This window comes from Saimiri boliviensis, chromosome 8 (genome assembly GCF_048565385.1).
Source record: "Saimiri boliviensis isolate mSaiBol1 chromosome 8, mSaiBol1.pri, whole genome shotgun sequence".
Classification (NCBI taxonomy): Eukaryota; Metazoa; Chordata; class Mammalia; order Primates; family Cebidae; genus Saimiri; species Saimiri boliviensis.
Window position 1 is genome coordinate 84,532,397 of NC_133456.1, and position 14,727 is coordinate 84,547,123.

A 14,727-nucleotide genomic window follows, 5' to 3' on the forward strand; every position below is an offset into this window, starting at 1 on the left:
CTAAGTAGTTATTTTTAATAGAGAAACTGTGAACCTACTAAGTTACTACCTAGACAACGTTTAACCAAATGGTTTTCTCCCTTCTGATCCAATGCCTGCCCCCACCCCCACACAGGTAATCCTGGCATCATCATTCCCTCACTTTTTTTTTTTTTTTTTGAGACTGAGTCTTGCTCTGTCAGCCAGGCTGGGGTGCAATGGCACGATCTCGACTCACTATAACCTCTGCCTCCCGGGTTTAAGAGATTCTCCTGCCTCAACCTTCTGAGTAGCTGGGACTACAGGTGCACGCCACCACGTCCGGCTAATTATTTTTTATTTATTTATTTTTTTGAGAGAGTCTCACTCCAGGTTGGAGTGCAATGGTATGATCTTGGCTCACTGCAACCTCCACCTCCCAGGTTCCAGCATTTCTCCTGACTCAGCCTCCTGAGTAGCTGGGATTACAGGAAGGCACCACCACACCTGGATAATTTTTACATTTTTAGGAGAGATGGAGTTTCACTATGTTGGCCAGGCTGGTCTTGAACGCCAAACCTCATGATTTGACCACCTCGGCCTCCCAAAGTGCTAGGATTGCAGGCATGAGCCACCACGCCTGGCCAATTTTTTGTATTTTTAGTAGAGATGGGTTTTGCCATAATGACTAGGCTGGCCCTGACTTATATTTTATATCATTTTATTGCAGATATATGTGCCACTAAAATTATTTTTCATTTTATTTTTAACATTACAAATAGGGTATTATGCTGTATGTAATCTTTTGGAACTTACTTTTTTCAGTTAATACTGTCAAGGTGCATCTGTCTTGTTGCAGGTCACTGTAAGTCATTTTAATCTAGGATGCTGTATAATATTCTATGTGTCTGCCATGCTCCACTTCTAGTCCCCTTAGACCTTTACAGCAACCCTCCTTTTTCTTACAGTGGTAACTTCAGTGTGTCTCTCCTTTGCACAACTAAAAGAGCCAGACTGAAATGACCAGGCTTAGATGTTGCCAGAGCTAAGTCATACTAATGCTGATGTAAGGCAAAGAGTGAGATTAATCCTTGCAAAGGTCGAAGACTGGTCACATCCATGAGAAAAGGTCCTCCGTCCCCATGATTTATCTGCAGAGTAAGGTTCACTCCAAGCAGTGATGGAAATTAAAGAGGCAGCTTTAGGACCTCCACACTGACCCAAAATGGAAATCATGTGGCAGCAAACAAATGACAATGTTGTCCTAAAGATCAAATGAGATAATAATATGTGGGAACACTTTGTAAACCTTGGGCCAATTTTATAAATGTGCAGTTGTACTATTGTTATCATTATTCATTTGCATTATCTGGGCATTTCATTTTCCCCTGTTTATAAGGTGCCCAGCTGGACTGGATTTAAGTCAAAAAAGAAGGAAGATGTGAATATTCATTAAACATCTCTGTGAAGCCTTTAACCCTGCACCAGCTCTTTGAAGTAAGAAGCATTATCTCTGTTTTACAGATGAGAAAACTGAGGTTTGATAACTTCTCCCAAGTCCTATAACAAACAGAGGCGGAGTTTGGATTCAAATTCAGGTCTGTCTGAATCTAAAACCCTTTCTCTGTTTTAGCATATTTCCTGGAATCTGCCCAGGCAGTCCTCATTCCTTCCTCATTCCCTGTCTGAATTTGGCAGGATGAATCTTCTATTTACAATCTCTCTCAGGATTTCTTTTCCTACTCTGAGACTATTGATGGATTAAAACAGAGTCTATGTAAGAATACCTTTGGAAAGACTGGGAACTTTCTGAGCTCTAATCTGTGAATTTTAATACAGGAATCAGGAAAACCAGGGGGCATCTTATGCTTAGGTTGACTTGTCAGTTGGGTTGTCCCATCTCCAGAGACCCTGTGTGGGCTGGAGGAGCGTACATTTCACAAAAGGCCCCAAGATGTGGATAATACTTTCACCTGCTTTAGGTAAACCATTTTATCTCGCTGAAACGTAGAACTACGCATACCTGTCTTTCCATATCCAACAGGGGCTAAGATCCAGTGAGACACGGTGCAGTTCCTTGGTATGATCATATGAGGCAACAGATGGGAAAACAGTTTGAAAACTGCAAAGCATTTTTTTTTTTTTCCAGCACGAATGTAAGCTGGTATTTGTTTTCATTGTTATCATTCCCTTTCAGCAGAGCCCTCTCCTAGGGAAAGCCCTTACAGTAGGGGCTCCTAATAATGACTGAGGTTTGAGAACTGCCAGAAGGCAAACAACATGAAGCCTTTTAAAGCAAACCAGAGGAAGTCCAGTCTCTGACTATTTATTTTATGAAGTTAGCTGCTGGATATGTTAAACAAATGTTTTCTTAATTGTGGCAGTACGAGAAAACAATAGGGCAAGGGTTGCTGGGGACGGTGAGGGCGGGGGGCGGGTATCAGGCCTCTACCCACGCCGCAAACCCCACTACCAAATTCCCAGAGAAAGACAGGAAAAAATTAAAGACAGGCCTTTTCTTTCGTGGTCACGTGTCTGCCCTGCTGCTGTAATGAGAACCTGCGCCAATTAGAAACGTTTCACCTCCTCCTCCCCGCCCCTCCCCGGGCACTTTTCAGAGCAGGCCGGGTTGTGGACGCCAAGAGTTTGCCAAATAGCAAACGCTGGTGTGTGAGCGGCTGAAGGGGGCTCTTTCCACTCGGATCTCCCTCCCTCCCAGCCTGTTTTGATTTACTAGGACTTCCTCCTCCGGGCGAGGCGGGGGAAGGACGCCGCCGAGCGCCTGGAGTTGTGCGCGTGTGCGTGTGCGAGTGTGAAGTGCAGCGCTGGAGTGCAACATGCTGTAATGGGAGGAAACAGAGCGGCGTCGGAGCGCCCCGGACCGCGGCGGCCGTTCTGAGCGCAGTGGCGCCGAGCAGCCCTTCCCGGAGCCGGTGTGACCTGTTCCTTCAGGTGCGTGGCCGTTTGGCCGTTGGGGAGCGCGCCTCGGGCGTGCGGGTGCCGAGAGAGGGCGGCAGGGCCCGGGGCACTGGGGACGGCGGGTGCGCCGCGTTCCAGGGGTGCGCGGGTGTAGACGGCGACCCGGCGCGGGCGGGTGGTGCGCCCTTCTCCGGCTGCTCGGCGAGCCGGGGGAAGCGGAGGGCGGCGTGGGCGCCGCAGGTCCGGCTGAACTCCAGGCACTTGGCGGGCTGTGTGTGGCGGGAAGGGCAGCAGGTCCGCGGGACCGGTCTTGTTGGACCGTGTACGTTGGCGTCCCGTACGCTGTACGCCGGGAGCGGGGACCTACTGTGCGCGCGTGGGGAGCGCGGCGGGCACCTGGGCGGGCTCAAAACGTGCGTTTGTATTTGTGCGTTTGCACCAAGCTGTGTCCCCCGGCCGGGCCTCGGGGGCCGGGGGCATGCGAGATGCTGTGTCCACAGCAGTGTGCGCCATGTCCACGCGCCCTGCCCTCTGGCGCCTCTCGGGAGCGCCCGCCCCAACAAACCTCACTGCCCCAGCGCGCCGACACTGGCCGGGGAGGTGCGAGTTGGCGCCCGGCGCGAGGCGGGCGGGGGAGGAAAAGCGGCCGCTCCCGCAGGCGGGCGGCCCCGCCCTTGCCTCCCTCTCGGCTCACCTGGGCTCAGCCCCCACCTGCTCCTTGAGGGGCGTGGCAGGGGGCGTAGCCTGGCCGGCCGGGCGGAGCCGGGCTCAGGGTGGGCGGTGCCTCATTCCAGGGATTCCTCGCGCTCCCGCGCTCGCGTCCGCCGGCCAGTCCCGCGCGTGCGTGTGCGTGTGCGTGTGCGTGTTTGACTGGGGCCCGTGCGGGGGCTCGGGCGCGAGCGCGCCTGTGCGTCTGCGCGCGCTCGGAGTGCGCCCCGCGTGCCCGGGTCCCGCCCCCGCCCCTGGGTTCCCCGCAGGGCCCGGTCGGCCCGAGGCGGGCGCGCCCAGAGCCGCCGGGCGGTGAGTGTGTTAGACCGGGTCGGCGGGGCGGGACCCGGGCTGGAAGAGGGCGGGCCTGAGGGGGCCTTGGGATGGGCTGTCGGAGCCGAACCGGGACGCCCTGCGGGAGGGAGGAGGTGGCGGGTTCTTGCCCGGCCGCTCTGGAGGCGCTGGTGGGAGCGGAAGCGCCTGAGCTCCCGGAGGGCGTCCTGGGAGTCGAAGGCGCGGGGCGGGCGAGGAGGCCCGCGCCTGGCATCCCCTCGGTCCCCGCCGGCTCAGGGAGGGCCGTGATGCGAGCTGCTGGAAGGGACACCGTCCTCTTCGTGTGCTTCTTGCCTCCTCCCCAAAACGGGAATGCACACTCTCCCTGCACCCAGTGCAGGCCTCGCCGAAGAGCAGCGGGCTTTTTGCTTTTTGTTTTGCTTAAAGTCTCCTTTGATTTATCACACTGACATTTAACTGTCTTAGGTTATGATGACAGTGCTTGCTGGGGCTGTTGGTGTTTATGTGCGTTGCTGGCGTGTGTTCGTCTGCTTAAATTAGATGATTAAAAAATCGGTTTCACTTTGATTGTCGGTGCTGTATGTTTGCTAGTTGTAATCCCTTCTCTGGATTAATAAGAACCAGCAGCCTGGCGCGGGAGGGTAGGGGTGTAGGGGACGTGGAGGCGGCTCAGCTGGGTTTTATCGGCAGCTGGTTGCCCCTCTGTTTAAACGGCACTGACTCCCAGTTAGTGGAGTTTTAATATCTTGTTCTAAACTCAAGCTTACCTGGACTCAGAAGGAGGCTTACAGTTGTCTGTTTCCTCTGAATATTCAAAGACAAAAAAAAAAAAATGTTAATTTGCCTGTTAAGATTTGAAGGTCAGTTTTGCATACCATGTTAGTATATCAGATTTTAACTCTTTACTCGCTGAGTCCACGGACTTGTAATGTTCATTGTTTCCTGCTTGCCTCTAATGAAGAGTCTGCGCATGACTGCGAGGGGAATAGTATGGGCAGTTTAAGACCTTTGGGGTCGGAGCAGTAAGGCTGTCCTGGTGGTGTGATCTTGGGATAAGTAACTTATTATCTCTAAGTCCCAGTGGTCTCAAATAAAGGGTTTAGAAATATTTGCATCAAAAGTTTCTTGTCTTACACTCAAGACGGTTTTGAGTTTTTTTCTTTTTCTTTTATTTCCTGTTACATCTGGACTGAAAAGTCAACTCCCTCACGGTGGAAACGATGTAAACCCGTTGTTTAACTTTGGCGAAATTTTAATCCCAGGCTCATTTTCCCTGCCACCGTTTTTTCACACTCCTGGGCAGCCTGTCTTTGCTTTCCAGTTGGAAGGGAATGCAAACTAGTTTTTATGTTGACCAAAGCACAATACAATTAAGAAGATAATTCTGAGGGGCCTTGGGATGGGCTGTCGGAGCTATAAATAACTATGGACTACATTCCGAAACTGAATGCTGTAGTAAAAACAACTCTGGCGTATTATTGCTGGAGACTTGAGTTCTAGTCCTACCAATGTCATCTACTAGCTTTATGACCAGAAATAAGTTATTAGTACTCAACCTTTGTGTTTTATTTTTCTTTGTAAAAGGGTGATAATATCAGTTCCAACACATCACAGAGTTTCAGGAATTACAAAGAATAATGTGCTTTGAAAGCTTTTTGGGTTATTTAACTTTGAAGCTTCGAAAGAGCTGCATAAACAGTGGTTACTGCTATCCCCAAACGGATTTAAAACTATGACTTTATCTGAAGATTTAACACTTCTTACACACACAGTAATTATGTAAAAACTTTCACTTTAAATGTTCTGGGCTGGGGCAGTGTCTCATGTCTGTAATCCCAGCACTTTGGGAGGCTGAAGAGGATTGCTTGAGGCCAGGACTTTCAGACCAGCCTGGGCAAAGAGAGATTCCTGGTTTCTGAGTGTACCAAAAAATAAAAAATAAATAAAATTCTGTAGTGATAAATTTATTTTATTGTGTGTGTGTATATATATATATATATATATATATATATATATATATATATATATTTTGAGACAGAGTCTCGCTGTGTTACCCAGGCTGGAGTGCAGTGGTGTGATCTCAGCTCACTGCAACTTCTGTGTTGGATTCAAGCGATTCTTCTGCCTCAGCCTCCTGAATAGTTGGGACTACAGGTGCATGCCACCATGCCCAGCTAATTTTTGTATTTTTAGTAGAGATGTGGTTTCACCATCTGGGCCAGACTGGTATTGAACTTCCGACCTCATGATCCACCCTGCCTCTGCCTCCCAAAGTGCTGGGATTACAGGCGTGAGCCACCTCACCCAAGCTGGGTAATTTCTTTTAACCCCTTATGGAGGCAGTCCTGTTAGCAATCTCTGGTGGTAGCCAAAACACATCCAAAGGGAAATTTTATTTTGTATCTGTTCTGCAAAGATAGACGCTGCTGTGCAGCTTTTAATTTGCCTTAGTAAAATAATAAGTAGGTTAACAATAAAAATTGTTTTGTAACTTTGAAGATGACTTAAAAGTACTAAAAGTTGGAAGTTCAGAAGGGAAAAATCAAATACATGGGAAAATTTTAATGTCACTGACATTATGAAAGTGTGGTAATATTAACATACCAATGTTTCTGTTTATTGCCTGTGTGAGATGAGCTGTTGCAGCTATGAGAACCTGGTGAAAGAAGACGTTTGTGTGTGTGTGTGTGTGAAGAAATTTCTTCAAGGTATGTTAACTGAGGCTCATTTGTGTTTCAGGGAGCGCATCTAAAGTTAGTGAAGCTATAGGCAGGTGTTTAATGGAAGAGTAAAGTGAATGCTGCTAATCTGTAGCATTTAGGATCTGTCCACATTAAAATAAAAAACAAAACCCAACACCGTAAGAACTAGATTGTGAAATCTTAATGCAAGATTTGGTAGATACACACTGCCAAGGTATGAAAAGGAGTGCAGGAGGTGCTAAAACCAGAAAAATTATACCTACTTGAAATACAGAATAATAGCACTTTTGCAAAGGGGGAAAACTTTGTAGAATGTACTTCTGTGTCTCATGCCTCAGGTCTGATAACCAGATATAGTTGCTCCTCATTTTTTGTGGATTCCATGTTTATGAATTTGTCTACTCACTAAAATTTATTTATAAGTCCCAAATCAGTGCCTCTGACACTTTCTTTGACATTTGTGGACATGTGCAGGGTGGGAAAAAATTTGAGCTTCCCAACACCAATGTTCCCAGCGGAGGTCAGACAAGGCAATACTCTGTCTTCTTGTTTCAGCTCTCATGCTATAAACAAGTGTGCTTTTTGCAGTCTATTTAGTAACATGTTTTTATACATTTTTGTGCCTTTTGGGGGGGGATTTTGCTATTTACAATGGCCCCCTCTATGGTGCTAAAATGCTGTCTAATGTTCCTCAGCCAAGAAGGCTGTGATGAGCCTCATGGAGAAAATACATGTTTGATGAGCTTTGCTCACCTTTCAGTTACGGTGCTGTTGGCCTTGAGTTCAACATTAATGAATCAACAATAGGTATTAAATAAGGTATCTTTAAACAGAAGCAAACATGAAACAAGGTTGTGTATTGATTGATCAGTTTGCAAAAATGTGATCAGAGGCTAGAAGGAACTTAACCCTTATTTCCCCTTGGAACAGTGGTTCAGTATTCACTAATTCAGTGTTCACAGAGATTTTACAGAACACAACTACCGTGAATAACAAGGACTAAGCCGGCCACGGTGGTTCACAACTATAATCCAAGCACTTTGGGAGGCTGAGGCAGGCAGATCACCTGAGGTCAGGAGTTTGAGACCAGCCTAGCCAACATGGTGAAACCCTGTCTCTGCTAAAAACACAAGAATTGCTCGGGCATGGTGGTGGGCACCTGTGATCCCAGCTACTTGGGAGGCTGAGTCAGGAGAATCTCTTGGACCTGGGAGGCGGAGATTGCAGCACGCCATTGCATTCTAGCCTGGGTGACAAGAGCGAGACTCTGTCTCAAAAAAGAAACAAACCAAGAACCAATCATATTTACTGATGGTGATAACTACAGGGCTGCCTAATGTTGCACTGTATAATGAATTAGATGGCTTTATCTAGGCTTTAATAGGCTGAGAGCTGAGATTTGATTTTGTAACAGTGGGGAGTTAGATCTGAGCTATTCTCTTGCTAACTCAAGCTGTGGTAGAAATTTCATCTTTTATTCTTGGTAGTAATACATCCCTAAGAATATGAGGTGGTTCAGTACTTGTGAATAGGAAATACTAAATATTCAAATAAGTATTAAAATTTTAAGTATTTAAATAAAATGCAAGAGCAAGCATATCCAGAGTAAACTAAAATGCCAAAAAGTTTCTGTTATTTCATATGCCTTGCTGTATAAGGCTGAGGTCTTGAAAATGAAGAGAGAAAGATTCATAATATCCTAAAATGAGAAAGGAAAGCATGGTTCATCTTTTTCCTTTTCTTTTTTTTTTGTATTTTTATTTTGTATTTTATTTTTTGTATTTTTAGTAGAGATGGAGTATCACCATGTAGGCCAGGCTGGTCTTGAACTTCTGGCCTCAAGTGATCCACCCCTCTTGGCCTTCCAAAGTGCTGGGATTACAGGTGTGAGCCACCATGCCTACCCTCATTTTTATTTGGGCTAACAACAATGTTGAAAAATGTTGGGAATTGGTAGTCTGTTCAGAAAGTTTAGACTTGAATTTTGTTTGTCCCCCTTAGATACAGTAGTTTCAGTGTGGGCCCACCATAGAGTCACTTTCCGTGGGACACTTTAGGGAGATGGGTGGACTTCAGTCAGCAGTAAGAATTTTGCACCAGCATCAGGCAGCCTTGCTTTGGGTCATGAAATGTGCTGTAATGTAAGTTGGCTTTTGCAACGCAGAGCCTGTATAGATGTCCCTCACCAGGTACACGATCAATTTTCATACAGTCTGTGCATTTGCGTAGTTTACACTGATACCACGCCGTATTGCAGTACCTGAGGATTTTCGTCACTGTGTGGTGGCACCGTCTGCCAGCTCCGGTTGCCAGAGCAGTTGTGATGACTAAATATTGTACCCCTGCCCTCCTGCAGGGCTGAGAAGTCCCATAGACTCAAGCCCTGAGCCATGTTAGCATCAGGAAACCTCAAGTGGTTGAGCAGAGCGTGCATTCAGGGTTTCCATCCACAGTGTTAGCCTTTATTTGGTCTGTTAACGGGGGAGGTCATGGGAGGTGAGGCACCTAGGGTTACCTGTTCCTGCTATACAGCCTCCAGCCTACTGGAGGATAAGAGACTGATGGCTGGTAGACCTGCCTCCTGCAGAGGTTTCACAGGAGGGGTGCTAAGCCCTATGGAAAGGGTGTGTACGCCTACCAGCTTACCAGTCCCTTCATTTTCTTTCTTTCTTTCTTTCTTTTTTAATATTTTTTGAGGTGGAGTCTCACTCTGTTGACAAGGCTGGAGTGCAGTGGTGATCTCGGGTCACTGCAACCTCCACCTCCTGGGTTCAAGTGGTTCTCCTTAGCCTCCCGAATAGCTGGGATTACAGGTGTGTGCCACTGCACCCGGCTAATTTTTGTATTTTTAGTAGAGACAGGGGTTCACCATCTTGGCCAGGCTGGTCTTGAACTCCTGACCTCGTGACCCACTGGCCTTGGCCTCCCAAAATGCTGGGATTACAGGCGTAAGCCACCATGCCCGCTTGCTCCTTCCATCTTCTAGTACAATGAGAGGACTGCCAATAGAGTGGGCTCTTGATCTGGGGCTCACACTTGAGGTTGGCAGGCACCTGAAAAAATCTAGGTATTTTATGCGTGTGTGTGTGTGTGTGTGTGTATATATAATACGTACACACACAGTTCTCAGGAAATAGACATAGAACATGTTTATATATTGTTCAAATATTAGAACATTTGGCCTATTAATGAACTTTCAGGAGTAGCGACGTATAGAAGTAAGGAATTAGATGCAAGCAGAAGCGGCCGAGTCCTTCAGGCATTGATGCTTCAAATTATGGCACAGTGAGTCAGTTATACCTGCTTGGGACATGTCTCAATGAGGAAAGCTAGAATAGCAAAGGATCCGTCTGTTCATGTTCTTTCTTTGATAATATGACTGTTGAGAAAATATTTTGAGTAAGGACTGGCTTCTGTTTAGAAAAGTAAAATAAAATTTAAGGTTGTGAGCAGCTAAGCACCAAAGTGAAATTTTTTTTTTTTTTTTTTTTTTTTTTTTTTTGAGACGGAGTTTAGCTCTTGTTACCCAGGCTGGAGTGCAATGGCGCGATCTCGGCTCACCGCAACCTCCGCCTCCTGGGCTCAGGCAATTCTCCTGCCTCAGCCTCCTGAGTAGCTGGGATTACAGGCACCCACCACCCCGCCCAGCTAGTTTTTTGTATTTTTAGTAGAGACGGGGTTTCACCATGTTGACCAGGATGGTCTCGATCTCTCGACCTCGTGATCCACCCACCTCGGCCTCCCAAAGTGCTGGGATTACAGGTTTGAGCCACCGCGCCCGGCCCAAAGTGAAATTTTAAAAATGTTCTCACTGAACCTTAACATTTAGCTATTGGAGCTTGATCGCAGATCTTCCTGCTACTGAACCTGTTCTTGAATCTCAAAGATCTCAGGACTTTTGCTTGACTCCTCTGTAGCTATGGCCCCAGGCACCATTGTGTCTTGGTATTTTGTTGCCGGTGTCATTATTGCCCTCAGTCTCAGCAGCAATTGACCTGATGTGACAGTCTTTTTTGTTTACCTGCCTTGATTACTAGTTTTTTTTTTTTTTTTTTTTTTTTGAGACAGAGTGTCGCTCTTGTTGCCCAGGCTGGAGTGCAATGGCACGATCTCGGCTCACCGCAACCTCCGCCTCCTGGGTTCAGGCAATTCTCCTGCCTCAGCCTCCTGAGTAGCTGGGATTACAGGCACGCGCCACCATGCCCAGCTAATTTTTTGTATTTTTAGTAGAGACGGGGTTTCACCGTGTTGACCAGGATGGTCTTGATCTCTCGACCTCGTGATCCACCCGCCTCGGCCTCCCAAAGTGCTGGGATTACAGGCTTGAGCCACCGCGCCCGGCCTTGATTACTATTAATGTGACTCCTTGCCTGCCTCTATTAGAAGAATGTCAAATATGGCATGGTTTGCATGTTCCCCAGAGGAGAAGGCTTGCTTCCCCTTGCTCACTGTTGAAACTGTCGTGTTATTGCCTGATAGGTTTCTCAAGGTGCAGGGGAAAGGGCACAGGGCTAGAAGTTGTGGTTGCTAATGGAAGGTTTGCTTTGACCTAGACTAAATAATTGTGCTTGTCACTAAAACGTCTTTAGCACGATCACCTTCAGAATAGTAAAAATAGCATCGGAATGGGAATGGAGAGACTTGTATTCTAGTCTTAGCTGCTTCAGGAAGTCACTTAACAGTTTTGATGCCTCATTTTTTCTTTTTCTTTTTTTTTTTTTTTTTAATATGTAGAAGAAAAATAATAAGCATACTTGGCCATTTGGCTTAAATAATAATTTGATTGTGAGAATCCAATAAGGTCATTTATGTGAATTTATTTTGAAAACGTGTGTGCTATATACCTGGAAGTGGTGGTGGTAGTAGGCTAATTAAGTTCGTTTCTCTCTGTAGTTTATAAGGCATTTTCAATTACATCGTTTAATCTACGGGATAAGCTTGTGATCATATGAAGTCGGCTAGGAAGTATTTTTTACTGGTTTCTTTAAGGAGGAAACTAGGGCCTGGAGCGGGTAAATGACTAGTCCATACAGCTAGTGTTGGGCATCAAGGGAAAAGCCTAGAGCAAAATAGGCTTTCAGGAATTGGTGACTGAATGAGTGAAAGATTTAAAGGAGGGCTCAAACTTGGGCTTTCTGATGCTAAAGTCCTGGCTCTGTTGAGTTAACAGATGGTAAAGTTGCGAGAAGAAAGAAGGATTACTCAAGTTAGAGATATTTTTTGCGAGAAGAAAGAAGGATTACTCAAGTTAGAGATATTTTTAGCAAGAAGAGCAGAGAGGGATGGTCTGTGACTGGGATGTTAACAGGAAGAATATGTGCTGCACGAAGTTGGTGGGCATCACCAGACACTCTGGGAGGAGAACAAGCTGGATGATTTAAAACTCTGAAACTGTGCTTCTGTGCCGCTACCAGAATCTGGTGATTTGCTCTGATTCTCATTTCAGTTTTCTTGCTCACAGAGCCTGACAGCCAGCCACATCACCCCGTGTCATCCATATTTGGTGTACGGTGCCCAAGGGCAGGGATTTTCCTTTTCCTTTTCTACAGCGTGTAAATAAAGTGTTTTAATAGAAAGAGGAGATACTCAGTAAATACCTCTGAATTCTTTTTTTTTTTTTAAATTTTTTGAGACAGGGCTGGAGTACAGTGGCGTGATCTTGGCTCACTGCAGCCTCAAATTCCTGGGCTCAAGCCATCCTTCTGCCTCAGTCTCCCAAGTCGCTGGGACTACAGGCATACAGCATCAAACCTGGTTAATTTTTGTATTTATTTTTTTATTGAGACAAGGTTTTGCCATGTTGCCCAGGCTGGTCTCAAGACTCGTGGGCTCAGGTGATCTGCCCACCTCGGCCTCCCAAAGTGCTGGGATTACAGGTATGAGGCACTGTGCCCAGCCACCTCTAAATTTTTTTTTTTTTTTTTTTTTTTTTTTTTTTTTTTTTGAGATGGATCCTCACTCTGTTACTCAGGCTGACTGCCATGGTGCAAGCTCAGCTTAGTGCAACCTCCACCTCCCAGGTTCAAGTGATTCTACTGCCTCAGTCTTCCGAGTAGCTGGGATTACCTGTGCCCACCACCACACCCAGCTAATTTTTGTATTTTTAGTAGAGATGGGGTTTCACCCTGTTGGCCAGGCTGGTTTTGAACTCCTGACCTCAAGTGATCAGCCTGGCTCGGCTTCCTAAAGTGCTGGGATTACAGGCATGAGGCACGGCGGCCAGCCACACCTCTAAATTCTTGATGGCCAAGAAGGCTGTATATCCCATGTCATGGTGTGATAGTTCATACTTCTGGGTTTGTTCTACCATTGTATATTATTAGCTGAGGCAAAGTTGGTTTTAGCTCAGGGAGTGGTCCTGGGGTGGACAGAGTTTGGACTTGTGATAAAAGAGGGCCAACAGGAATTAGGGTATTTTATTATTTGCGTCTGGAAGTTGCAGAGTCCATCAGGTGTTTCAGGGTACTGATGTCTTGTCTGTTTCTGACTTTTGGACAATTTACTGTGTGTGGCAGGAACACTGGGCGATTTGAATGTGATTCCTCCCACGCCCACCCTCCTGGTCTCCACATCTGGACAAGGTAGTTGCTCCATGTTCTTGTACTCTTACCTAAAGTATATTGTAGCTGTCGTGTGACAGACATGGAGTGAGCCTGCCTGGTGCTATAGCTTTTATTGTGTAGATCTTAGAAAACTTCCATAACATGTCTTGGAATTGTGTTCCCTTGCTTGAAAAAAAATACATAATCTATTAACCCCCACAGTGCTCTTGCCAAGTGATTTGGTTTGGATGTTTGTCCCCTCCAAATGTTACATGGAAATGTAATCCTCAATGTTGGAGGTGGGTCCTGGTGGGAGAGGTTGGATCATGGGAGTGATCCTTCATGAATGTTGTTTAGCTCCATCCCCTTGGTGACGGATGAGTTCTCTCGTAGTTCATGCAAGATCTTGGCGTTTAAAAGAATGTGGCATCGGCCAGGTGCAGTGGCTCACGCCTGTAATCCCAGCACTTTGGGAGGCCGAGGCAGGTGGATCACTTGAGCTCAGGAGTTTGAGACCAGCCTGACCAACATGGAGAAACCCTGTCTCTACTAAAAATACAAAAATTAGCCAGGCTTGGTGACGCATGCCTGTAATCCTAGCTACTTGGGAGGCTGAGGCAGGAGAATCACTTAAACCCAGGAGGCAGAGGTTACAGTGAGCCAAGATTGCGCCATTGCACTCCAGCCTGGGCAAAAGAATGAAACTCTTGTCTCAAAAAAAAAATGAATGTGGTACCTCCTCGCCTCTCTTGCTCCTGCCCTTGCCATGTAATGCGCTGGTTTCTGCTCCACCTTTATTATGATTGGAAGTTTCCTGGGGTCTCACCAGAAGCCGAGCAGATACAGGTGTCATGCTTATACAGCCTACTGTGAGCCAGTTAAACCTCTTTTCTTTAAATTACCCAGCCTCAGGTATTTCTTTATAGTGACACAAAATAGACTTAACACACCAAGTTAGGTGCTTGTGTCCCCTTGTTGACCAAAAAGGGACAGTTTTGTGGAAGGCCAGAAAATGGCTCTCAGATTTATAGCTGAGCTTGCCATTAGCACTAAATGTCCCTAGGTTTTTGTAGCTTTAAAATTGATACCTTTTCTTCCTTAATTCTCAACTTTTAGCTGTTTGGAAGAACATATTATTTGAGGCTAAGGGAGTGGGAGGAAAGGCATGTGGACTGGCAGAGAAAATATATGATCATTACCTGGAAAAAAAATCCACAACAAAATATATATCTATTCATGAAGAATTATGTTCACATTTGACAACTGTAAAAAAGGTGAATATATAGACCAGAAGTGGGTTTGCAGTGCAGTGGAGCACACAGTGTACTCTTTATCTTTTTTTTTTTGAGATGGAGTCTCTCTCACACTTGCCCAGGCTGGGGTGCAGTGGTGTGATATCGGCTCACTGCAACCTCCGCCTCCTGAGTTCAAGTGATTCTCCTGCATCAGCCTCCTGAGAAGCTGGGATTACAGGTGCCTGCCACCATTCCTGGCTAATTTTTTATATTTTTAGTAGAGTCAGGGTTTCACTATGTTGGCCAGGCTGGTCCTGAACTCCTGACCTCATGATCAGCCTGCCTTGGCCTCCCAAAATGCTGGGATTA

At 46.3% G+C, this 14,727-nt stretch overlaps 2 protein-coding genes across 3 annotated transcripts in view; both read left to right on the top strand.

Moving 5' to 3' along the window:
- TAMM41 (TAM41 mitochondrial translocator assembly and maintenance homolog) overlaps positions 1-2,516 on the top strand; it is a 124,004-nt gene extending 121,488 nt beyond the window's left edge. Inside the window, exon 8 of the mRNA XM_074404781.1 lies at positions 1,483-2,516. Coding sequence (XP_074260882.1) covers positions 1,483-1,502 — 20 coding nt within the window. The 3' untranslated portion in view covers positions 1,503-2,516. The remainder of the gene's footprint in view (positions 1-1,482) is intronic.
- A 225-nt stretch (positions 2,517-2,741) lies between these two features.
- Positions 2,742-14,727, top strand: part of VGLL4 (vestigial like family member 4) — a 166,237-nt gene continuing 154,251 nt past the window's right edge. The window contains exon 1 of one of the 2 annotated variants that reach the window (XM_003927051.4): positions 2,742-2,910. The gene's annotated coding sequence lies outside the window, so the exon portion shown is untranslated. Of the gene's footprint in view, positions 2,911-3,817; positions 3,898-14,727 lie in introns of those variants that run through there. The other variant, XM_039478541.2, reaches the window with a different exon arrangement.